This window comes from Lepidochelys kempii, chromosome 2 (genome assembly GCF_965140265.1).
Source record: "Lepidochelys kempii isolate rLepKem1 chromosome 2, rLepKem1.hap2, whole genome shotgun sequence".
NCBI classification, from domain to species: Eukaryota; Metazoa; Chordata; order Testudines; family Cheloniidae; genus Lepidochelys; species Lepidochelys kempii.
This window is the reverse complement of record NC_133257.1, coordinates 214100889-214127965: the sequence shown is the minus strand read 5'-3', so window position 1 is coordinate 214127965 and position 27077 is coordinate 214100889. Positions and strand designations below refer to the sequence as shown.

General features: G+C 41.7%; 1 protein-coding gene across 7 annotated transcripts in view; it reads left to right on the top strand.

Annotated features, from left to right (window-relative positions):
• Positions 1-27077, top strand: part of BZW2 (basic leucine zipper and W2 domains 2) — a 77604-nt gene that overhangs the window by 19056 nt on the left and 31471 nt on the right. For 4 of the 7 annotated variants that reach the window (XM_073333787.1, XM_073333789.1, XM_073333790.1 and 1 more), the window contains 4 exons: positions 10780-10844; positions 19362-19538; positions 21919-22022; positions 26826-26891. In XM_073333787.1, coding sequence (XP_073189888.1) covers positions 10780-10844; positions 19362-19538; positions 21919-22022; positions 26826-26891 — 412 coding nt within the window. Of the gene's footprint in view, positions 1-10779; positions 10845-14460; positions 14699-15517; positions 15767-19361; positions 19539-21918; positions 22023-22987; positions 23109-26825; positions 26892-27077 lie in introns of those variants that run through there. The other 3 variants (XM_073333788.1, XM_073333794.1, XM_073333792.1) reach the window with 3 other exon arrangements.

Sequence of the window (27077 nt, the reverse complement as noted above, 5' to 3'; positions counted from 1 at the left end):
AGAGGATGGTGGTGGGTATATAATAGGAGAGGGAGAGTCCCTCCCACCCCCAGCATCTCCCCATCTCCTGGCTCAGAAGCAGCAGAGGATTAGATCTCTAGCTGCTCTTTTTTCCTAACCAGCATCAGTGAAACTTCTTGGCTGTAGGGAGCGACATTGCTACTCTTTACGACAATACTGGCCAGCAGTGAAATTAGCTCAGACTTAGCAAGAACTTTCACCTTTTGACAGAGACCAAATCTGGAAAGGTTTAACCCTCCTCCCCTCAGGTGAATTTCTCAGAAAGTTATGGGTGTAAGAAAATGTTTATAACAGAAAATGTTTTACAGCTGTAATTGCAGCAGTTGCTGTCTGGCGACAACTGTGATGAGCCTATAAGTTGCGTAAAAGGTATTCCTTGGTTTTGCTCTTCACACACTATACTAATTCACTCTGATATGACTGTGGAGGTAGAGGGGAAAAAAGAATCTGAACACCAGCTAAATATCACAGTGGGAAGCTTGACAAGAATTTGGCAAGAAACTATAGTTACATCACATCCAGCTACATCTGCTCTAACCTGTCATCTCCTTATGATAATGTGTTCCTCACTACTGAAAGGGATTTATGAATTTTCCACCTACAGGTTTTGTTAGTTCATAATCTAAATCTCTGCTACTTTTGCAGACAGCACAAAGAGCTGTGTGCTGTTTACTGGCATGTGGTGTTTTCTCTAGTAGGATTGCTCAGGACAGCTCTTCTAACATAGTGAACACCAGTGAAAATGAGGTGGGATCAGAGGCTAAAATAACAAAGAAAAAAACAAGTTAAAAATTATTTAGACAAGTTGGATGTCTTCAAGGCACCAGGGCCTGATGAAATACATCCTAGAATACTCAAGGAGCTAAGTGAGGTGCTATCGGAGCAATTAGTGATTATCTTCAAAAAATCATGGAAGACGGGAGAGATTTCAGAGGCCTGGAAAATGGCACTATATTTACCCCTCTGTAAAAAGGGGAATAAGGACAACCCAGAGAATTACAGATCAGTCAGCTTAACTTCAGTACTTAGAAAGATAATGGAACAAATAATTAAGCAATCAGTTTGCAAACACCTAGAAGATAATAAAGTGATCAGTAACAGCATGAATTTGTCAATAACAAATCATGTCAAACCAGCCTGATAGCTTTCTTTGACACGGTAACAAGCCTTGTGGATAGTGGGGAAGCGGTAGATGTGGTATATCTTGATTTTAGTAAGGCTTTTGATAGTGTCTTGCATGACCATCTCAGAAACAAACTAGGGAAATACAACCTAGATGGAGCTACTATAAGGTAGGTGCATTATTGGTTGGAAAACCATTCCCAGAGAGTTATCAATGGTTCACCGTTTAGATGGAAGGGCAGATCAAGTGAGATCAGTTCTGGGTCCAGTTCTGTTCAATATCTTCATCAGTGATTTAGATAATGGCATAGAGAATACATTTATAAAGTTTGTGGACTGTACTAAGCTGTGTGGGGTTGCATGTGCTTTGGAAGATAGGATTAAAATTTAAAATGATCTGGATAAATGGGAGAAATGGTCTGAAGAAAATAGGATGAAATTCTATAAGGATAAATGCAAAGCACTCCACTTAGGAAAGAACAATCAGTTGCACACAAACAAAGTAGTAAATGGCTGCTTAGGAAGGAGTTTTGCAGAAAGGGATCTGGGGGTCATAGTGAATCACAAGCTAAATATGAGTCAATAGTATAACACTTGAAAAAAACAATCAAACATCATTCTAGGATGTATTAGCAGGAGTGTTGTAAGCAAGACATGAGAAATAATTCTTCTGCTCTACTGCACGCTGATTAGGCCTCAACTGGAGTATTGTGTCCGGTTCTGGGTGCCACATTTCAGGAAAGATGTAGACAAATTGGCGAAAGTCTAGAGAAGAGCAACAAAAATGATAAAAGGTCTAGAAAACATGACCTTTGAGGGAAGATTGAAAAAACTGGGGTTATTTAGTCTGGTGAAGACTGGGAGTGACACAATAGTTTTCAAGTACCTAAAAGGTTGTTACAAGGAGCAGGGAGAAAAATTCTTCTCATTAAACTCTGAGGCTAGGAGAAGAAGCAATGGGCTTAAATTGCAGCAAGGGCAATTTAGGTTGGACATTAGGAAAATCTTCCTAATGGTCAGGGTAGTTAAGCACTGGAATAAATTGTCTAGGCAGGTTGTGGCACCTGCTCTTAAAAATCTCCCATGACGGAGAAACGCCTGTCAGGGATGGTCTAGATTAGTGGTCCCCAAACTGTGGGGTGTGCCCCCCTATGGGGGTGTGGAGGAATGTTCCGGCGGGGGGCACGGTGGGGACAGGGCCAACTCCCATGGAGGATGGGGAGGGAGTGCCATGCAGCCCCACTCCATCCCCAGCTCTGCTCTGGCCCCAGCTCCCAGCCCTACATCTGGCCCTGCCCCTAGCCTCTCCTCCCGACTGTGGCCCGGCTGCAGCTCTGTTCCCAGCCCCACCTTCGTCGATGGACGCAGCTTCGGCCCCAGCCCCACTCTTGGCCCATGTCTAGCTCCTGGCTTTGGGGCAGGGGTGCAGATAGGGTAAGTGGGAGAACGGCCACTGATCTCAATAGTACTTGAGTGTTATCCAGGGGACTGGACTAAAAGACCTCTCGGGGTCCCTTCTGGTCCTACAATTCTGTGATTCTTTGTGCCACTGGAATTCTGCAACTCATTACTTGGTAGTTTGGCTCTTAAAATCTGAGCCTGGAACCAAAAAAAGATGCTGCTTTGACTGATGGTGAGAGATTAGAGACATTTAATACATTTCCCAGAAGTATAGAGACTCAGAAACCTCCTAGTCATGGTATCTGATCTTCCGCATGCAGATTAAAGATGGCCAATGAAAAATACTGGCGGGAGGCTCTGTTTCTCTATAACTTGATGGTGTGGCGCACTCATGCCTTATAGGTCTTGTCTATACTGGGGAAAGAATTCCAATTCTTGCTAATGTCTGTGCCACTGAGAATCCTGGTATTAATGGGGCTCCAGCAGCTCTTTTAGCATTGCGGCAATCAAACATGCTCAGCACAGGTCTACGCAACATGGTGTGGAGCGCCACAGCGGGAACCAGAAGGCTGTCTATACCTGGTGTTGCAATCTACCCCAGCGGATAACTTATTTTGTTAAAATTCCCAGTGTAGACAGACAAAATCTCAGCAGAGTTTAAACAGTCTCTCACGTTTGACAATGCCTGGCATTGATTTACCACTTTCTGTGGTCATTATGGTGATATTTTACTGTGGTGGACCAGCTGTTACATATAACTTTGATCTTGGGCATATTAATAGTGTTTGGAGAATCTTGGATGCTTCAGAGCTTCTGTTAAGATAATTAGACTAAAATAATGCCTTTTAAAAATATGTGGTATGGAAATAGGTTTCCAATATTTCCTGTTTTCAGTCCAAGCTTGATATCTTACAAGAACTGAGGCTTGTAGATATTTCAGCTTCTAGTCTTGGCAGAAAATGAAGAGGGCTATGAAGGTTTTAGATAAACAAACTAAAAGTTAATTCTTGATTTTGGTTTCCCCTCTCTCTCTCTCCCCACTTTCCCACCCCAAACCTCAGATTGTGGTTTTGGTTCGAGCTTGTTGCTTTTCTTTTATCTGAACCATTTAGCCTGTCACTGTTTGTTAATTTAGGACTCCCATAAGCAGGCTCAAGGCAATGAGGGCATTTGAGTCCAGCTGTCAGTATCTAATTATAAAGACTACTAAACAGCTACAACTGTTTGTTTTTGCCCCTTTCGCCATGTGATGTTAGATCAAACAGGTTAAAGAGACCGCGAAGTGGGTTGAACTCGTGAAAATTTACAGACAGTTTTCAGGAGAATATAAGCAACTAGTGCTATCTCCTTTTGTAACCAAAGACCTGTCCTAGATATGTCTAGAGCAGGGGTGGGCAAACTACAGCCCAGGGGTCCCATCCGGCCCTCCAGATGTTTTAATTCAGCTCTCGAGCTCCCACTGGGGAGGGGGTCCGGGGCTTGCCCCAGTCTGTGCAGCTCCCAGAAGCAGCAGCATGTTCTCCCTCCAGCTTCTATGCGTAGAGGCAGCCAGAGGGCTCCGCATACTGCCCCAGCCACAAGCACCACCCCTGCAGCTCCCATTGGCCAGGATAGGACAGAACACAAAGACACCTGGACATGGCTCTGCTTAGGAGCCATAGGGAGGACATGCTGCTGCTTCTGGGAGCCGCTTGAGGTATGCGTCGCCTAGAGCCTGCACCTCTGACCCCCTCCCATGCTCTACCCCCCTGCCACAGCCCTGATCCCCCTCCTGCCCTCCAAACCCCTCGGTCCCAGCCCAGAGCACCCTCCTGCACCCGCAACCCCAGCCGGAGCCTTCACCCCCTTCCTGCACCCCAACCCACAGTTTCATGACCATTCATGGCCCACCATACAATTTCCATACCCAGATGAGGCCCTCGGGCCAAAAAGTGTGCCCACCCCTGATCTAGAGAGAGTTACAAAAGGTTTGATTTCTTACTGCTATATCAGAGCCATCCATACTATCATGCATGGGAGGAGGACGGAGAACCCAAGGAACTAGGCGAGGTTCATCTTATAGAGTATTTTTTTTGCTGTTCAGTGGATTTTGGAAATGAGTTTGAAGAGCTTCCTGTCCTTTCTTATCCCCAGGATCCATAGGGAACCCTCCTGGAATGTGATATGGGCTGCCCTGTGATCTTGTCCAGTCTACTCTGCCGCAGGCAGCCTATCTCTGTCTTTGATATCTCTCCTGTTTTGGAAACATTTTTGGATATGGAGCAGAAATCAAGACTGTCCTTAGCAGCATTAACTTCTGCAGAGAGATCTTTTGGGTCCTGAGGAGAGAATCAAGGGCAGGTATGCCCCAACCTCTGCCCAGCCACTCCTAACTTTTGTGGAACTCCACTTGGCTGAGAGAGGCATGCTGAAGAGTCACGACTTCCTGTGTTCCTCCTTTTCCCCAGTACTTCTGGGCTCCCAGAAACAATTAGAGTTGTTCTAGCTGGAATTACAGAACTCTCCTTTGGCACTGAGCTTCCTGAAAATGGCTCATTTCAGTGTGGAGATCTTATGTAAAAGTTCAAGGTCCTGAGTGTTTTGTTGCCTCATTATACATTATAGGTATATTTTGTTGTGAGCAACACATTGTATACAACTTAATATTCAAGATGTGTATGTTCTTTATCTGCACTGTGGATGGGTGTTAGATGTAGCTCTTTAGAAAGGAACTGTTTTGCTCATGCTAGCGCTTCTGCAATTTCCTGATGGAAGTGCTTTTGCTCCTGGGCCAGTGCTTTAGTGAGTCCCTTATAAAGGCTGACCCTCACTGGAGCAGATTAGAGTGCAATGCATTTAAAGCTAAATATAGAACAAGGCAAATCCTGTGCTTCTCCTAATAACTGCTCAAGAGTCACTGCTGTTGGACTGAACCTTTGTTGATTAAATTTACCGCAAGTGGGAAGTTTTGTTTGTTCCCAGGTTCTGTTAAAGGGCATCTCTTTGATGTCCAGAAAAACAATTTTAAAATCTAATTGTCAAGCTTCAGGTATGTGAAAAATGTTTTCTAGTATTGAAAAAAGAGACATCCCCATCCCCCACCACAAGGAAAATGTACAGTAGTAGAAATTAATGTAAAAATGTAAGACTGCACAGCTGCTGGGAAGTTTTATCTACTTCACTGAGGGGAAGGCAGGCTGGTTTTCCATTCTGCTGCCCCAAAGGAAAGCTGGTGTGTTTTCACTGATGGAGTTAAGGTGTATTAATACCAGTCTTCTGGCTTGTTTATGCTTTGAAGGGCTGTGACAATAGACTTAATTCATGCATATTGTATGGTTTGCTTTGTTTTCTTTCCCAGATTGCTGGAAGGTTTCTGTATCCTCTTGAAACTAACATCCTTATGTTTGCTGCAGTGAGAACATTATTTCCAACCAAATGAGATACTACAATGACTAGCAGAACACAAACATAAAATCCACTATTAGTAGCAGACTTATGGAAATGCAGATTTTTTTTATTTTTTTTTTATTTTTTAGTACACATCAAACTCTATCACAAATGATTGCTTGTTACACGGGCAAAATAGATGTGTCAAATCTAGCTGGTCACTAGCTGGAAGACTTAAAACCTGCAGGCATTGATGGCAGTATTATCTGTCTACTTCATGCAGAAAGCATTTACTGGTACTCTAGATATGGTGTCCGTTGGTAAAGGGATATATCTGTCTTTCTCCATCCTCCTCTGAAGTTCCTGAGCACTCCAGAAGAGAGACTGCTGGACTCTACTCACTGGAGAGCCTCAGCTCCTACAACGCTTTCTAAGCTTCACTGTACCATCTCATTCACCATCCTTGATTTTAACTCTCAGAATGAAAGTAAGAACGTAAGAACGGCCATACTGGGTCAGACCAAAGGTCCATCTAGCCCAGTATCCTGTCTTCCAGCAGTGGCCAGTGTCAGGTGCCCCAGAGGGAATGAACAGAACAGGTAATCGTCTAGTGATCCATTCCTTGTCGCCCATTCCCAGCTTCTGGAAAACAGAGGCTAGGGATACCATCCCTGCCCATCCTGGCTAATAGCCATTGATGGACCTATCCTCTCTGAATTTATCTAGTTCTTTTTTGAGCCCTGTTATAGTCTTGGCCTTCACAACATCCTCAGGCAAGCAGTTCCACAGGTTGACTGCGGTGTGTGAAAAAATATTTCCTTTTCTTTGTTTTAAACCTGCTGCTGCTGTTTTAAACCTATTAATTTCATTTGGTGACCCCTAGTTTGTGTGTTATAAGGAGTAAATAACACTTCCTTATTTACTTTCTCCACACCAGTCATGATTTTTTTGACCTCTATCATATCCCCCCTTAGTCGTCTTTTTTCCAAGTTCAGAAGTCCCAGTCTTATTAATCTCTCCTCATACGGCAGCTGTTCCATACCCCTAATCATTTTTGTTGCCCTTTTCTGAACCTTTTCCAATTCCAATATCTTTTTTGCAATGGAGCGATCACATCTGCACGCAGTAGTCAAGATGTGGGTGTGCCATGGATTTATAGAGAGGCAATATATTTTCTGTCTTATTATCTATCCCTTTCTTAATGATTCCCAACGTTCTGTTTGTTTTTTTGACTGCCGCTGCATTTTGAGTGGATGTTTTCAGAGAACTATCCACAATGACTCCAAGATCTTTCTTGAGTGGTAACAGCTAATTTTAAACCCCATTATTTTATATGTATAGTTGGGATTATGTATTCCAGTGTGCATTACTTTGCATTTATGCACATTGACTTTCATCTGCCATTTTGTTTGCCCAGTCACCCAGTTTTGAGAAATCCTTTTGTAGCTCTTTGCAGTCTGCCTGGGACTTAAGTAGGCAAGTTCATCGCCAGAGGCTTGGCTAAGCAGTTTAACTGTACCTTCTTTGAAATGTTCTTAATTTCTGGTAAAACTGTAGCTTGTTTGCTCATTTGTTTTTGAGAGAGAGGATATTCTCAGTATGCAAAATTGTAACTGCTGGTTAGGTCTTTTCTTATGTTACAACTTGAAGGCAGCAAAGCCAATCATGACTCTAAACTTTTCTGGCCCTTTATGCTTTTTCTCTCAGGTGTGCTGTCATTTCATAAACCCATATAAGTCATAGCTCTGGACTCGAAAAGACTGATCTACTGAGTTACAAAAGTGAAACACTGTTGGAACGACCAACAGAAGGGCAGCTAGTGACGACATAAGGGTTGCCAAATAATTAATTGCAATTAATGGCAAGATTAAAAAAATAGTTGTGTTTAATCATAGTTTTTAATCACACTGTTAAACTAAAATTGGTATTCTATTATTATTAGACATACTTTTGTATGTTTTTCTACATTTTCAAATATGTTGATTTTAATTACAACACAGAATACAAAGTGTACAGTGCTCACTTTTTATTGTTTTTATTACAAATATTTTCACTGTAAAAAAGATAAACGAAATAGTATTTTTCAATTCACCTCATATAAGTACTGTAGTGCAGTCTCTTTATCGTGAAAGTGTAACTTACAAATGTAGAATTTATTTTTTTACATAACTGCACTCAAAAACAAAACAATGTGAAATTTTAGAGCCTACAAGTCGAAGCATGAAGGGGCATATGAATGTTTAGCATATCTGGCATGGAAATACCTTGCAACGCCAGCTACAACCATGCCATGCGAACGCCTGTTCTCATTTTCAGAACAGGCGTTCGCATGGCATGGTTGTAGCTGGACATTGTAAATGAGAATCAGGCAGCATTATTTCCTGTAAATGTAAACAAACTTGTTTGTCATAGTGATTGGCTGAACAAGAAGTAGGCCTGAGTGGATTTGTAGGAGATGAATTGAAAAATACTATTTCGTTTATCTTTTTTACAGTGAAAATATTTGTAATAAAAACTATATAAAGTGAGCACTGTACACTTTGTATTCTGTGCTGTAATTGAAATCAGTATATTTGAAAATGTAGAAAAAAATCCAAAAATATTTATATTTAAATTGGTATTCTATAACTGTTTCACAGTGTGATTAACACGATGATTAATCATAACTTTTTTTTAAATTGAGTTTATATGTTTTACATTAATCACATGCCCTAACTGTGATTAATTTCCAGCCCTAATTATAACTGGAAAAGATAGACATCTCAGAAATTGGAGTAGATTATATCACTAGAGCATTGTTGGGAGGGTTGTTCAAAAACTAATTTACTGGGATACAGACAACCAATTAACTGGCAGATTCTACTTCTGCACTCTGTACAGTAATTTGTAATTGATAGAATCTGTCCCGCTGTGAAACCAAGAATTCACTTTGTTCAGCCTAGGAGGAGGTGATGGCATGTGTAGTGTGTGCTTTGAAACCAGTAGCATGAGTGAGACTTGCTGTAGAATAAATCTTCTCTATTTCATTTGTAAACAAATGGGCCTAAAATGAGGTAGGGTATCTGTGTGTAAATGTGGGTGTGTGTTTAAACTTGTTGGTTGGTTGTGTGGGGTTTCTTTTTGTTTTGTTTTTTTGTTAAGTTTTATTGACGGTCCAAAAAAACAAGATTTGTGAAAGGTAAAACTTTAGGGTGCTCTCAGATGAGTCAAGAATCTTGGTAGAGTTTTATGTCCTGAATTATGTGAAATGGCTTACTCAGTCCAAACAATAACCTCCTCTGTGGGGAGGATGGGGGGGAGATCTAAGAGAACTGATAGGTACTATGAAACGTCATTATATTCACTCTATATTACTTATTTGCATTCATTTGTCAATATAGGATGTGAAGCTTATGCAAAATATAGCTATATAATTAAATCAATTATACTAATATACTTAGTAAAACTGAAGAATAGCGGTGCTCATCAGATAATAGGCTATTTAATAATTATGAATGAGTAATCTCACATTAATTGAGGTCTGTATGTAAGGGATACTCTCCAGTAGTTTAGGCCCAATATTCGTCCTAGCTTGATATTATTTAATGGAATGCCGTCTAGATTTTCAAGTATCTATTTAAATACAAAATTGCTGATGGAGGAAAACTAGGTACCATTTTGTGCAGGACACAGAAGGCGATAACATCTCTTCCCAGTTCTTCAGTAGCTAATATGCAAGTCATGGTTATAAACACTTGAATAGGACAGGAAAATATATTTGGTGTTTGGAAGAAATATTTGCCAAAGACTTGATCCTGTAAACATCTTTGTAGAACCCATATTGATTTCAGTGGGACTCTGTAAGGCATGAGTTGTCATTTGTTTTTCCATCACTAAGGGCTAGATTATTGCAGCCCTTTGTTGGCTATACCCGGGAGTCAGTTTCCCCCTTGCTTTCTTGCTCAGATTTTTAGTCTGCTCATGAGGACAGCGGGGGCTATTCTCCCTGCAAGCAAATAGGTAGTGAAGTGGCAGAGAGTGGGAGGATCCATGCCTCTGTGCTCCCCTTCCTGCCAGCCTATGTAGTTGACTGGGTGCACAAGACAAGAGTGAGTTGCTCTCTGAAAAAGGGTGAAGTAATTTACTCCCTCCTCAGAGGGAGGGGCAGTCAGGGGAGGAATTGTGACTTTTGTAAATCACAGTTTGGTCTGCTCCTGAGCCAGTGAAGCACCCTGTTGTCCCTTACCTAGGTCAGATAATAAGGTTTCAATATAGTCTTAAGTGTTGCTGGGTTTTAGTTTTGTTTTTTATCTTTGAAATCAGGAAATTCTATTACAATGATGCCAATTTATATAAAAAGAAAAGGAGTACTAGTGGCACCTTAGACTAACCAATTTATTTGAGCATAACCTTTTGTGAGCTACAGCTCATGAATTTACAAATCATGATTCTACAGAAGATCCTATGGCTGGTTAAAGCTAGCCCTTATTCGAGCTAGGATTATTTTTGGTCCTGAGACTCATTATCTGATACTGTAATTAATTTCTCTAATTTACATTTCTTGAAATAGAGGCAAGACAAAGGATATTGTGACAATATAACTTTTGAGATTATTTTCTGGTAAATTTCTGTGTAGAATGAAAGCTTCCATTTTTATAGTATTTTCATGAACCAAGCTTTGTCAGGGAAACAAATTTCAATCAGAATATGTTAAAATTATAGTGCTGTTTGTCTTTAAAATAATGAAAACTAATTTTTACATGAATTTTTCATCAGTGTTGCTGGATTCTATGAATTTCTTTTTTGCTTTACTGTCACATGACCGTGTCGTCTGTAAGTACTCTGATTAAATTAATATACATAGTTAAACTATTTTTCTTTCTCTTGCAGAAATTTTATGAATAAACATCAGAAGCCGGTGCTAACAGGCCAGCGGTTCAAAACTAGGAAGAGGGGTAGGATAAATGCTTTATTTTTTTTCCTTTTCATGAAGGTGACTAGAATTATCACAGTCATATAAAGCATTGCCTGCTGTCCTCTCATTTGAAATGCAGATGTTGAAGGACTAAAAAACGAGCAGATGGAGTAACTGAAGTTTAGTAGGATTAAGGTGTCCCCTCCTACCTACCACCATTCTCCCACAAGTGTAAAGGATACTGTAGTGTTTTTAATGTAACTAAAGTTTATGCATCCGACGAAGTGGGTATTCACCCACGAAAGCTTATGCTCCAATACATCTGTTAGTCTATAAGGTGCCACAGGACTCTTTGCTCCTTTTAAAGTTTATGCTTTTTGTATACATTTAGGATTACATATAAGACACTTGCAGCTTGGCTTTGTTTGTATTAGTGTGCAGTAGCCTCTGGGAAGAGCAAGTTTTTAACCAGGATTACAGAAGATTTGGATATTAGGAAGAATGGTTGAGGATGATTAGACACTTCTTCCAGCTGCCACTGTAAAGGCACATTTTTGATTAAGAAAGCACAACTACCAAGGGTTTCTTAAAAGACAAGCAGCGTTCAGAAATGAACTTCAGCTAATGAGGATTTTAGAGTCAAATCTACGCAATCTCCCAAAATGGGCCCCTGATTTCTAAAATGAAGCTAACTTCCTACCTCTCAAATATCCCATGGGCATATAGTGCTTTCTTTTATGATAACAGTCTGAAAACTTAAATATTCTTTAAACAGTTAAAGAATGCATTTTTTCCAATATTTATTTTTTACTGTGACAATGGATTCTAAGAGTGTTTGTTTTTTTATTCACGTTAAAAAAATTAACATACCACAAAATAAATTCCTTTTCATATGGGGTTTTAATAATTTAATATTAAATGTGTCTAAATATAACCAAGTATCTTCCCTCGTTATTTTCAAGGTTCCATAAATTTTGAAAGTATTATATTTATGTGATGGAAAAGGGGTCACCCAGTGTGCCCCCTTTCTGTCAGGCATGGTGTCACAGGTGATCCCTGTATAACTTCCCTTCACCTGGGTTACAAAGAAGTCCAGACAGATCTTTGTAATCAAAGAGCGCCTCCCTTCTGAGGGTCTCATTTATTAATGACAGCCATAAGCACAAGTAGAGCCTTGCTCAAATATACCCAGGGGTATTTGTTGCCTTAGGCTTAGTCCAACTAAGGGTCGATGACTCCTTCCTTCAGGAGCCTCTGCTTTTCTGCACCTGAAACAGTCTCTGATCTGGAAACCCTTCTCAGGATTACCCCTTTTCAGTCCTTCCTTAAGCAGAAGACTGGGTTGTATTAATTACTGCAGCAGTTTCTCTTTACACAGGAGTCTCCCCAGCTCTCTTCTCTGGATCTCGGTTGTAGATTAGCCAGTTGTACAGCCTTTACTAGCTTCGCCAGTTGACCCCTTTTCCTTAAACTTCAGGCTTCTCAGCAGGCCAGCTTTCCCTGCTGGTGTCTCCTGGTGTCTGCAATGCTATGAGAGAGGAGGCAGCCTTTATGCTGGTCCCCTTCTCTCTGCTCATCCCCAATTAGTGAGGTGAGAGGGAGAGCCTTGTACCACCCTATCTGCAAAGCTCCTGGCCCCAGCAAACATTTCTTACTCCTGGGACCACTTCCTTTCACCCAACATCTTCCAGGTTTGTGTGTGTGTCTCTAAAATATGTATCAAACCTGCCAGCCTCTTAAAGGACCATGCCACATGACAGGACAGGGTGATGATTAGACCCAAGAACCCTGACATAGTCTAAATAATGCTGATGCCACTTATTAAGGTTGTCACACTGCCTGGAGTGGCTCATGGCCATGAATGCCAACATCAGGGCAGACTGTCAAGAAACAGACACAAACCCCAAACTGGAGGTGTGTTCTATACTTAGATTTCATCAACCAAGTAACAAGTATGAACTTCTCAGAAACTATAACAGCCTTAATAGGGAGCCACAGACAGTCCCTGTGAGTAGTCCAATCTATCTTGCCACCCAGGCAAACCTGCCTCTGTGACAGATGGTCCCTTACACCAAAAATCACAACAATATTCAGGTTACTCCCAGTCCCAAAGGACCAGTCATTTACCCCAGGCCAAGTGCACCCTAGATCTCTCACCAAAGACAATGCTTATAGCCAGTCTTTCATAAACTAACTAAAGGTATTAATCAAGAACAGAAATAAGAGAGTTTATAAGGCTAAAGCAGGTAAACACATACACAAAAATGAGATACAGTCTTAGGTTCCAAAAGATGATGACAGCTGATATAATATGCAAGTTTTATAAGCCCTTTAGGGCTAATTCAAACTAGACAGCTGGAGGAGATCCCTTGCTTATGCTTAGAAATCTTTGCCTCTTCAAGTTCAAGCAGCATAGGGATAAAAATTTCTCAACAGGTATTTTTATTCCCTTCTCATAGTGTTCAAGCTGTGATGGGATGAAGGCTTTTGCATTACCCTCTTCAACCTATAGAGTCTTTTGTCCACAATGGCTTCTCTGATGCCTGTAGACCTTCTTTTGTTGGGAGAGGAGATAACCGCTCTTGTTGTAAACTAGCACTTCACACTTGGTAAAATGCTTCTCCTTTACTGTGTGGGATTTACAGTCTTAGCAAACATTGTTAAAGTTGCAGAACCAACATTTAAACATTACTTTAGAATATGGGATACAGATATTATAAGTAGGATTAATACATGCAGCATCCTATAAGATTCCATAAAATTAAACACATTCTTATAACTAAAATATCTATTTTAACAGTACTACCGCACAGGTAAGCCAGACTGGTTTCCAGCTATGCATTTGTCAGAGTTCATTGAGGCCTGGGGACTTGGTATGAGCCGGCACCAGGTTTGCCAAAATCACCAAGGTATTCTAGTGAAATATAACCTATGAGTGCACAGTGCATTTTATAATGTATTTTACTGATCATTGGCTGCTGTAGGTTGTGTGTTTAGTCTGGGAATTGGGCCAATAAAGGGCTGCTTACCAGGAATGGTGCTAGTTCACTTTAACTGGAAAGAGAAACAATTGGTAATAATGAATGTGATACTATAGAAACCACTGTGAGCAAAATCTGTGTGTGTGTGTGTGTGAGAGAGAGAATATGAATTATAGCTATATCCTGGCAGCTATAGTAATTGATTCTATTATCTGTAATTTTACCGGGATTTTAACTGCTCTGGTTTACAATGGATTTATCAGAACAGTTACATGATATTGTTTGTTTGCAGCTAATTACAATGAGTTTCGGTGTGCATCCTTTTAAATTATTGGTTCCTCTCTTCTGGAGAGGCTTTTGGAGCTGTATGTCCCTTGACCTCTCCTCCAATAAATTATGATAGTCTGCTAATAGCTAAAATATATGGCTTACTATGCCACTCCTATGCACGTTTCATTGGTGGCACTGTTGTTTTTAGTGCCTTTTTTTTTTTTAAGGAGTTCTCATGTGTCCTCAGCAAAACAAACCTTCCCTAATTAAGTGGCCCAAGAATCAAGTTCAAGGTCCTCAATGGCCAGGGCCATTAGTCGTGGTCTGCCCATGTGGTGCTCTAGCATGTCAACTTCTGAAGAGGATTTAGCCTGATGGGAACCATTGCTGCTACTCTCTTCCCAGCTATGTTTTGTCTGTTTGGGCTCCCCTTGCCCTCTGCCAACCTCCCAACCCTGCCAGTGTTGCTGTGGGAAACATGACAGTTCCTTGGAGGCTAGCCTGCTGTGGGACATAGAAACAATTTAAGGTGGTTGTTGGCATTCCTGGAAGGGCATGTACCTGCGGCCATTGAACAGTGGAATTCAAAACGGTGACCAGAGCCGTCACGGTGGGACACCTCCTGGAGGCTACTAAAGTCGATGTAAGTAATGCAGCATCTACACGGACACTGCGTTGACCTAACTACGTCAACCTAAGTGCAATGTCTCTCATGGAGGTGAAGTTATTAAATCGGCATAGCAGGTGAGTTACATCGGCAGGAGTGACATTTTAGTGTAGACGCTTACAGAGTTAGGTTGACACAAGCTGCCTTGCATTGACCTAACTCTGTAGTGTAGACCAAGCCAAAGTGACTGGATTCTGGGTGGCTTGTTTTTAGGATGCCAAACTTGGAAAAACCTTGAAGAAGCCTGTTTTTTTTTTTTTTTCAGGAGGCAGGTTCTCAGCTTGCTTCCTGCTTAACTGTTATGTTGTATTACTCCAAATGTATTTAGTGCTGTGGAAACATTTAGTAAGATGCAGTTCCTTCCCTGAAGAGCTTAGTTGTCTGCTGGCAACTAAAGAAATTGCTAACTTAATCTGTTAACAATGCTTTAGTTGCTAGGAGTTAAAATTACTAAAGCAGAAGAAGGGAGAGTGGGGCAGGGGGAACTAGAGTGGTGTTGCAAGGTGTGATACCCTGAGATGGAGTCCCCCTTTGGGCTTTTCCTGGGTGGTGTCGCTAAATGTTGCACTCCGGCCTCTACTATTTGGTTATTTGCACAAATAGGAAAATTCTAGTGAACTCTTACTCAGTGCAGTCTTTCCTACACTCCTACTGAATGCTATTTTTTTCAGTAGTCCTATTTGCAATAGTTGGGATCAGACCAGGATTTGTGCATATGGCACAGATATATGCAAGCCTACTATATTGGAGCATAGATGTGACTGCACAGAGTATTCCTTTCCTTTTCTGTTTCAGGCTCCTGTGAAGTGTGAGAGGGGGTAGGATCTGGAGCAAAATCACCAGTGCCTGACCAGGCTAGAAAAACACATGCCCACATAAAACACTGTAGGTGTCACATGGGCCCAGTGGCATATTGGCAGTGCTTCATGCAGGCCCATGAGACCCAGATCTATTCCTGTGGTACCGGAGATGGGAGTATATCCTTCAGAAACACACAGTCTGGCAAACTAAAGAACCATGCAGATGCTATTAGCCAGAAAGTTGGTGAGTATGGGTAAACGTAGCACAGGAGGAAGTGAAGCAAAAGGAATCAAAAGTGAAGCAAAAGGTGCCCTTCAGGAAGAAAATTGTTCGGTAGAAATTCAAAATAAACACTCATACAGTAAAATGAGGTCCGAAAGTGGACGGGATGGATTTTGTGGAGGAATGAATTCAGTTTCCCTGGCTTGTGAGTCTTTTGTTGAAGGGTTAAGATTCATTTGTTAAAGAGTAAGATTCAAATGTATTTTATGATGTGGTGCATGTGTACCCAGGGGAAGAGGGTGACTTCTAGAAGCGAAATGAGTGGAACTGCTAGCTGGCCCTAATTATGCACTTGACAACTTCACATGCTGTTCCTATTCCAGGATGACAGCTTCTTATTCAGCTTTTTGTGCTGGTTCAGCACATCACTTCTAGGGACATTAGTTGTTAGGAAAACAACGTTTCACTAATGGTGTGTATCACTTTCAGGCAATTAAAAAAAAATCCTCTTCCTACACACATTAGATTGCAACAGAGAAGAAAATAGTAGAACGTTCCAGATGGGAAGAAGGCTTGTAGGCAGGAAAAGTATCTGGGTTTAAAACTACTGTAGAAAATATTAGTGGTGGTGGTGTTTGTGTTGCACTGTGGTCCGCAGCCCCCATAGTGCTAGACACAGTAAAACCTTCCAAATTAAATTAAATGGGTATTTTTAAACCTGCCTGTCTGAAAAATATAAAAATATCTATACGTTTAAAACTCTTAGGGGTACGGACTTTGTCTTCATAACTGTCTGTAAAGCACCTAGCATGTTGTTGATATCATGTGAATAATACATACTCTTGTGGTTCCCCAAGGAGGAATAGTTTGTACTTCCTTTGGTTGTTTGGTAGCATTCATGATTCTGCTCCTGCTATTGTGCTGCTTGTGCACAAATAAAAACGTTTTGGGCATTATTACAAGTTAAGGTGAAATGATTGCTTTTTATAGTCCATGCTGGGAAGGACCCTAGGAGGCTCAAGATATCTGTGAATAAGCAGCATGGTTACTCAGAATGACTCTGCTACGGTTTTTTCAGTGAATTTTCATGGAGCACTAACTTTCACACAAAGCCCTCTCTTTTCTTTCCATTCCCTTTAATGCCCTGCCAAAATCCCCATTGAGTTACTCTCATTATCAATACCTACACTGAAACTCCTCACCAACCATTGCAGAGCATTTTCATTACATGCCCCACAGCTTCTGGGTCCTGCTCCAATAGGAGGTGTAGTTTGAGTAGAGCTAGTTTTAAGGGTGCAGTGGCAGAGCCATTTACTTGATTAGGTTTTTAATAGATCTTCATTCTTACTAGTAAATGAGAGGTTTTTTCCTTCATGTGCAGAGTCTATTATATTCTTAAGTAATTATTGCTGTTATGACTTGCCACCAATATCTAAAACAGATGACAAAATGCTATGTAAAATTCATGATTGTTTCTGTTTAAACACCCTCCTGCCTAGTCTATGCTGCACAGTTAGGTTGGCGTAAGGCAGCTTACGTTGACCTAATTATGCCAGAGTATACACTATAGCCTGTCCCACAAATGTAAGTGCCCTACGCCTTTCATGGAGGTGGAGTTATGTCAGTGTAGTTAGGACAATGCAGAGTATGTGTAGACACTGCGTCGCTTACATCAGCTGTTGGCTGTCTTGTCAATTACAGGGCTCCGCTGGGTCTCTGCTACAAGCCAGGCTGCCACCCAGGCTCCCAACTTGGGCTGCTGCCCGGGCTCCCCACTCCCCACGGGGAGTGTTGCTGCCACCCAGAGTCCCAGCTCCATGCTCCTGGCTGGGAGCCTGGCTGCCCTGTGTCTCCTCGCTTCCCGCTAGGAGCTCAGCAGCAGACCAGGCTCTCAGATCCCCAATAGGAACATGGCAGCCAGCTGGGCTCCAGGTGCTAATTTCCCCGCCAGTGGCGAGAAACCAAGGGTGGCTGTTCACCCAGCTTTGGGCAGGGAGTGGGGAGGCGAGAAGCCCAGGGGGACAGCAGGGCTCCCAGTGGGAAGATGCATGGAACTGAGAGCCCTGGCTCTCAGCCCCCCACACTTCCTCTCTTCAGTCAGTGGAAGTGCTCTGGTGAGGACACACACCACTAACAGAAGGAGGATAGTGTGGACATCAGCCACTGTAGTAATCACTGTAGTGGCTGTAAGTCGACCTAATGTAAGTTGATTTAAGATTGTAGTGTAGACATGCTTTCAGACATAAGCCATTCAAAGAACATGAGTGTAAATCAGGACTTGCTTTGCTGGGAGGTTTCAGATGTACTTGGCTACCTATTAGCAGCTTGTTAGTTTATCAAAGAAAGAAGCAACAGGAGGTATATGTGGATGTGTCCAGTGATGAGCTGCCAGAAACTGAAGAACCAGTTCTTTCAGTCGCTCCGAGCCTTTGGTGGCACTTCGGCGGCGGGTCCTTCACTCGCTCCGGGTCTTCGGCAGCACTGAAGGACCCGCTGCCGAAGTGCCGCCGAAGGCCCGGAGCGAGTGAAGGACCCACCGCCAAAATGCCACTGAGGGTTCGGAGTGCTGCCGGGTGAGTAAAAATTCACAGGGGAGCCTCCCCAGCTGAGAGCTCAGGTGGGATGGACAGGACAGTCCTGCGAGCTGCATGTGACCCGCAGGCCGGAGTTTGCCCACCCCTTTAACAACCGGTTCTAAACTGGCTTCTAAATTTAACAACCAGTTCGCACGCGAGTGCGAACTGGCTCCAGCTCACCACTGGATATGTCTAAACTTAATCTGGATTTGCAAGGGCATCCATTATGACTAAGGACCGTGACTTAAAGATGCTGTCTGAAGGTCAAAGTGAGCATTTTAATCAAGGTTTTCTCCTGGAGATTGAACTAGGTGATGCATCGTTGACTGGTTTCAGAGTAGCAGCCGTGTTAGTCTGTATCCACAAAAAGAAAATAAGGTGCCACAAGTCCTCCTTTTCTTTTTTGCATCGTTGACTGTCACTCTTCTCTGTTTCAAGAGCTGCTGCTCTCTGTGAATCTGGGAAACAACTGATGATGACACCATGTAGCCTCCCACCCACACTCCTCTGTGCTCATAGAACATAAGAGTTTGTTGGCTGCTGTGATCTTTGCTCTTCCCCAAGATTTGCATATGTCCGTGCATGAATTAAGTTGCAGTTAAAATTCAAAGAAGAACATCAGAAAATGAAAAACTGAAAGTTCATGCAGCACTTTTAACTAGGTAGCTTTGCATAGCATGTATTTTTATCATCTAATTTAACAACATATATAGTAACATATTGAGGAATACATTTAATAAGAGAAATATCAGTAGAAAATTGTACATATATACTATATGATTTTGCATTAATGGATTTCTTCTATTTCATTTTCCCAAGGTTGGTTGTGCATGTTCCTTTTTAGTTTTTGAAAAACAAGGGGCAAGAAAAAGTACCATTCCCAGAGCTAACAAAAGCCAACGGATACTTTTGAAATAGGATAACCAGAATGGGAAACATATGTTATGCTCCCATATCACAGACGTGTCAGTTGTTGTCTAATATGTAAATCTAAGCAGATAGATGGTTGGTTGACTTTTTTTTTTTTTTTCCTCTCCTAGATGAAAAGGAGAAATTTGAACCCACAGTTTTCAGGGATACAATCATCCAAGGCCTCAATGAAGCTGGTAATGACCTGGAGGCTGTAGCCAAGTTTCTGGACTCAACAGGCTCCAGGCTAGATTATCGTCGCTATGCTGACACACTCTTTGATATCCTGATAGCTGGCAGCATGTTAGGTAAACTTTTGTGCATCTTGTTGATGCTAGAAAATTTCTGTACATAACATTTTAGTGGAGGAATGTGGTTAAATAGTGTACACTTCGCTCCACGAAAGCTATTAAATCTACCCTCGGTTCTGTCTATCTTGGTACTTATTTAGTCTGCAATCAGCCCAAATCTACTCCAAAATATTTCAGCATAATGGTACTGGATGAAAACTCTATTGTGTCACTAACTGGAGAATTGAGAGCAAATAATTTGCATTATTGACTGCTGAAGCACAGATGTGAGCCCTTGATGTACTAGGAAAATTTCCACTCTAATCATTCCCACCCATGCAATAGCTACAAAAGCCAGCTTGAAATACATCTGCATGACCCCTGGGATAAGAGTGGAAAATCAAACTTGAGACCTTCAGAAATGCTGTCCCAACTTGTGAGTATCCTGAAGACGTGACAGCACTGAGGATTTATGGATTACAAATGGGAAAGGAGTACAAACAAATGAAGACAGCCTGTTGAAAGGGCGATCAATAGTAATGATGCAGAAGCGAGCTGCTGATTTAAAAAACAAACAAAAACAAAAAACCAGAGACAATTTGAACAAATTTATTGGGGGAAGATTGGTAGGCAGAAGTAGTTTTCAATAAATAATCAGCTGCCTAGCACTTATGTCTGAATCACAACTCTGTGTTTTTCCATTTTATATTTAGTAGATTTTCCTAAAGCATAATGGTCTATATTTTCAATATTAATTTTACCGGAGACACTTTTTTTTAGCATCTTTTATGTTCACATTCTGTTTGGGGTGCTTGATAACAAACCTGTATCAATAACCTTTTTCACACCATAACTTTATCTAGTTATTTCCACTGTCTGCTTTTTCCTCTAGAAAAAAGTTAGTTCTCAGCTCTGTCCCCTGAAACTTAGTATTAATATATCGGCATAAAAATGGTAGAGGAGACAAAATGTTTATGACCCTAATTCTCTTGGGGCTGTTGACATGCTTGAACTGAGACCTATTCCTGGATTAAATTACTATTATGTTGTATCGGCATACAATATAGTTAGTATAATTATAAATGGTCTCTTTAAAATACATCAGTTATTGGTATTAAATATATAAGGGGGTTTAAAGTAATTTCATACTTAAAAGCTAGACTGTCAAAAGTATGTGCCAACTCTGAATGTTTACATGCACCCCTTGATTTGCTTGCAAATACTAGTACGTGCAGATTGGAGTTTGGTCACGCAAGCGTGTATAGCTATGCTATTTGCTTGTAGCTTTATTACAGGGGTGGACAAACATTTTGGCCCAAGGGCCAAATCGGGATTGTGAATCTGTATGGAGGGCCGGGTAGGGAAGGCTTTGTCCCCCCAAACAGCCTGGCCACTGCCCCCTCCCACTTCCCACCTCCTGACTGCCCCCGTCAGAACACCCAACCCATCCAACTCCCCCTTCCTTGTCCCCTGACTGCCCCCCGGGACCCAACCCCATCCAACCCCCCCTGCTCCCTACCCCCTACTCCCTGTCCCCTGAGTACCCCCCGGAACTCCCTGCCCCTTATCCAACCTCCCCACCCCCTTACCATGCCGCTCAGAGCAGCAGCCTCACCTTGCCGCGCCGCTTGTGCTCGCAGCCACGCCGCTGCACTCCCTGGCAGGAGCGGCGGGCCAGAGCGCAGGAGGCGTGGCAAAGTGAGGCTGTAGAGGAGGGGGGACAGCAGGGCAGGGGCCGGGGGCTAGCCTCCCCGGCCGGAGCTCAAGGGCCGGGCAGGATGGTCCCGTGGGCAGGATGTGGCCTTCGGCCTGTAGTTTGCCTACCTCTGCTTTACTATGCCAATCCATAACTGAACAGATCTGATGCCAATAAAGCTAGTTTTAATATGGTTAAATGTACTCGCTAGGTATGGTAAGCAGTAAAGAGATTAGCAGCATTTTCTGAGTCCTAAAACAAGTGATGATGTGCTAATAGTTTTCTTCAGAAAAGATTACATTAATATGTTTGCAAACAGGGATGAAAATTAACACAAAAGTGCCAGTATGTTTATCAGGTAGTTGGCACCAACCAGTAATCCCCACAGGACCACATCCTGCACTCACCACTCAAAGCCAGCCAAGATTTCTTGTCATGACTCTCAATCCTCTATAGGCTCAGTGGTCTGTAGGATGTGGCACAGTGTGGAAATCCTGATTGTTCCTTTCTCTATACGTGCCAAATGCCACCACAATCGAATAGTGCTCTGGTTTTTTTTTTTTTCTTTTTGCTGTTGCATCTGATGCCCATTTTCATTCCACCTTGAACTCAGTGATACTTAAGAGGTTATAAGCTTTAGTAAGTCTTAGGGGCCTTATCTGAACAATGCATCTTTATTGTGCTTTTTATCTTTCTTTTTAGCCCCTGGAGGGACACGCATAGATGACAATGACAAGACCAAGATGACCAGCCACTGTGTATTTTCTGCAGATGAAGATCATGACACTATCCGAAACTATGCTCAGGTCAGGGTAGGAAGGGAAACCCATTATTGACAGGCCACTGTAGTCTGTTTATAAATCATTAGAAAAGATAATAGATTCATAGATACCAAGGTCAGAAGGGACCATTATGATCATCTAGTCTGACCTGCACAACGCAGGCCACAGAATCTCACCCATCCACTCCTGTGAAAAACGTCTCACCTATGTTTGAGCTATTGAAGTCCTCAAATTGTGATTTAAAGACTTCAAGGAGCAGAGAATCCTCCAGCAAGTGACCCATGCCCCATGTTACAGAGGAAGGCGAAAAACCTCCAGGGCCTCTTCCAATCTGCCCTGGAGGAAAATTCCTTCCCGACCCCAAATATGGCAAGATTCACCAGCCAGATATTACAGAAAATTCTTTCCTGGGTAACTCAGAACCCACCCCATCTAACATCCCATAATAGCAATAAATCTGCAGATTGACCATGCAGTAGACTAACTACAAAGGAGTTAAGTAGTATAGTTAGGTACTAATCTGCCTTTGTTCCCTCTAATCTATAAGCATTAGATAAGAAAAAGGATTTCGAGAATTATCTGGTCACAATTCCTTTAAAAGACAATTATAGGGCTGTCAAACATATATCTTTGATCATATTTCTTGTGAGGTTTGTCAATCATTTCCTATTCTTCTCTTTAGTTTGTGCTGTCCTTTTCTACATACAGAGTTATTTTATTAGAGGTTTTAGCAAGTTTATATATAATTAACATATGGAACATAAGAGTAATGACTGAAAAATTTAAAGCCTAATCCTACAACTCTTCCTCATGCAGGTAATCGGGATTTGCACAAATAGTCCAGTTGATGTCAGTGACCCTCTACATGTTATGAAAAGGTTATTCACAAGAATAAGAGTTTGCAGGACTGGAAAAATAGGCCTATGTGAAATAAATACAAATAAGCAACGAACCTTAAGACGTTATGCAAGAATATCTCAAATCACGTAACTCCTTAGTGGAGTATGACAAATAATGATGACTAATAGCAGTACATAATAATCTGTAATATTCTAATAAGGATGAGCATTGTCATTACAGAAAAATATGAGCCACCCTATAATTCTGCATGTAAGTAAAACTAAATTTAAAAAAATGAAATCTCATTAGTGTGTGTCCAGATATAATAAATTACAGTATCTGTTATTTTGTAAATAGTATTTATGTATCTAATTATTATTGTAACATGATACAGTACATGAAAGAATAAGAACCATTATCCCTGCCAACGTGTTCAGGTGATCTACAGACCCTCACAAGACTCATACAAAGGGCACTAGCTTCAAGAATTGTTTGAATAGCATATGTTGGCTGAGAAGTGTGAGGCTACTTTAAAAAGTCTACCTGGAGGAGTGAAATTATTTTGTGTAGCAAGCAACATGTTTAGCCACTCCACCCTTTGCTAAGAATATGCCACTCTTTCTAAGAATATCTTTATTCATAATATTTATTTCACAAAATTGTTGCTTTTGGTTCTTCAGCGTGGATAGATTTTTAAGTTGTCTGGTAATGATAACTGGAAATATCAGAAATTTAGCTTTGCAATAGAATCTGCATTTAAGTGTAGAGGCAAGAGGTTTGAAGGGACTAGAAATGCAGCACAGTGAAAGTAGTTCTACCAAAAGTCAGCAAAACAAATCAGTATTTGTCGTTAATAACTGAATTGATGCTTCCATTACTGACTCTGCCAACTCTTTTTGGACTAACAGGAAACAGAGGTTTGACTCTAGCATGAAGGAGTGAAATTAAGGCTAAAATAACTGTTAAAGTAACTCCAAGAACTGCTTTAATCCTGCAGGCCAGTCTTATGCCAGTGCATACTTGAGGATTCTTAAATGTGCCAGTAATGCCACTACTTGCATGGCACTTTGTTGCTCTGTGTAGACGAGCCCTGTGTGCACAGCAGGGGTATGATTTCTAAAGTGCACGAACACGTTGCACATTAGCTGGTCCTTGTAGACACTATTGTTGCACATTATAAGGTTATGTCAGCACTAGAATAAAAGTCCTGCAAGTCACCTGATTGGCTCGGGCTCACGAGGTGGAAGGGAAGGGTCCCAGAGCTCTGGCTCGAGCCTGAGTCTGAACATCTACATTGCAATTAAACAGCACCTTAGCCCGAGCCAGAGTCAGCTGGCACGGGCCAGCTACGGGTGCCTAATTCCAATGTAAACATGCCCTAAGTATCCCAAAACACTTCACTTCTCCACATTACAAATTGTGTCATAATATGTAACATTTTCTTATTTTTTAAAACGCAAAAGGCTTAAAAACCCTAGCTCATGATTTTCATTCTCTTTCCACATCTTAATTAACTATACATTTCCATATCAGTATGCCTCTTCACATGGCCATAATTCATCCTTTATTTCATTTTCTGCTGCTCTGCAACAAGCGTGCCAGTCATAGGCTCTTAACAGCCTTTTAAAAATACATTATTGGAATAAACCGATTCTGTCATTTACCTCCAGGTCACAATAACCTGGCAACAACAAAAAAATTAAATGATATTTATTGTAAACCACCTCCCCCTCCCAGTCGAATGCCATGTCAGTCACAAGCCTGGTGCTGGCTCTGCACAGTGGTGAGAGCACTGATTTTCAACCTCTCTCCTCTCAACACCCAACACACCCAGGCCAGTACAGCCACAGTCGCAGTCTGTTGCCCTCCACCTTTTACCAGTGCTGCAGTCAGATGGAGAGGACAGGGAACAAAGGATAAAGAGACAGAATGGGGACAGATGATACGGAGGCAGTTATGGGAGGGGAAGAGAGGGAAACAGACAAGTGGAGGACAGACATGAATAGAGGGCAGACGTGGATCTGAGGGAAAAAGATCGGAGTATCTTGAGGGGAGGGGAGAGAATTGGGGAGCCCCTAGTGGGAGGAGACCTTTGTCCCCTCAGGAGAGAACAGGGAAAGGCCCACTGCCATCTCTTCCCAGCCATCCCCTATAAGAATTAAAAACAAACTGAGAATAGATGGGAGATGTTCCTGAAGATGCCAGTATGGGGAGAAGGGAGAACCCCTTCTGCTTATTCTCTGACTGTACTAGAAAAGGATATGTATGCATACACATACAGACATGGGAAGAACCTGCTGAGGTGAGGAGGGGGTTTTCAGTGGGGAGTGAGAAATGCAAGGGTCTGTATGAAAAGTTCAAAATGTTTGGGGCCCTGAATTAAGATACTCTGTCATAAATATAAAGGGAAAGGCAACCACCTTTCTGCATACAGTGCTATAAAATCCCTCCTGGCCCTAGGCAAAACCCTTTCACCTGTAAAGGGTTAAGAAGCTAAGGTAAGCTTGCTGGCACCTGATCCAAAATGACCAATGAGGGAACAAGATACTTTCAAATCTGGAGGTAGGGGGGGAACAAAGGGGTCTGTCTGTCTGTGTGATGGTTTTGCTGGGACCAGATCAAAGGAATGCAGCCTCCCAACTCCTGTTAAGTTAGTAATCTAACTAGAAAATGCGTTAGATTTTCTTTTGTTTCATGGCTGGTAAAATAAGCTGTGCTGGATGGAATGTATATTCCTGTTTTTGTGTCTTTTTGTAACTTAAGGTTTTGCCTAGAGGGATTCTGTGTTTTGAATCTGATTACCCTGTAAGGTATTTACCATCCTGATTTTACAGAGGTGATTCTTTTACCTTTTCTTTAATTAAAATTCTTCTTTTAAGAACCTGATTGATTTTTCATTGTTCTTAAGATCCAAGGATTTGGGTCTGTGTTCACCTGTACCAATTGGTGAGGATTATTATCAAGCCTTACCCCGGAAATGGGGTGTAGGGCTTGGGGGGATATTTTGGGGAAAGACGTCTCCAAGTGGGCTCTTTCCCTGTTCTTTGTTTAAAACACTTGGTAGTGGCAGCATACTGTTCAAGGACAAGGTAAAGTTTGTACCTTGGGGAAGTTTTTAACCTAAGCTGGAAAGAATAAGCTTCGGGGGTCTTTCATGCAGGTCCCCATATCTGTACCCTAGAGTTCAGAGTGGGGAAGGAACCTTGACAGTCCTATTAAAATAATCTGAAAGTTACCAGAATGTTAATGTTACGCTCCAATAGCACTGACTGTTGGTTTCTTGCATAGTTGTTCCTGAAAAGATTTTTAAAATAACTTACTGTAAATAATAATAACTGTAAAGTATTCTGCCTCTGATCATAAAGCATTTTATGATACTTTGTGTCAAGGTCTTTGTTAATAAGCCTGCATTACTAAAGGTATTCAGCCCTAAAATCATGGCATTACAGGCCCCCCTCTATTTGTTCAATCCCCCAGCCTTCTCAGGCAGCTGTGTTGTTAGAGGATGTATGCAAAGTGGGGACATCCTCATTGTTTCACTCCTGCAAATGGAGCTATGAATGGGGAAAAAGGGAAGTAGGGGCACTGGAGAGAGAGAGAAGAGAGGGGAACAGGGATGAGAGGTTGGGAATCAGAACATTTGTCATGGTAGCTTGTGAGACAAGGGATTGTCACACAAATGCGCACAACACCTGTTGTACTGGGTAGCTGCTAGTTTCCTGGAAACGCAGTGTATTTGGTCATATCTAAAGGAAAATCGTATAATAAGACATAAACGCATAAGAAGCCACTAATCCCTACTTCTTTCTCCTCAGAGCTGGAATAGATCTTTTTTTTAAAAAAAAAAATCTGTATTCCAAGGTTTATCACGGATAAGTTATGAGTGTTCTTTATTGACTTACCAGAGACCGTGCTAGTTCCTGGCCCCCTACTTATAAAATACGCTGACTGTTTTTATCCCTCTAACTTAATCTGTTTTGTATTTAGGTCTTCAATAAACTAATCAGGAGATATAAATATCTGGAAAAGGCATTTGAAGAGGAAATCAAAAAGGTAATGTTGGTGCCAGTATCTCTTTGGACTTAATATCACCTACCCTCTGTCCAAAGTAACTGCATATTCTTGTCTTGATTTAACTTGGCTGGGTCAGAGAGTGCAAACTGCAACTCCCCGAAGTGGTAGCTTTAGTTTGTAACTGAGGTGCTATAAGAGCACTGCCTGTGGAGATTGTCCAGGGCA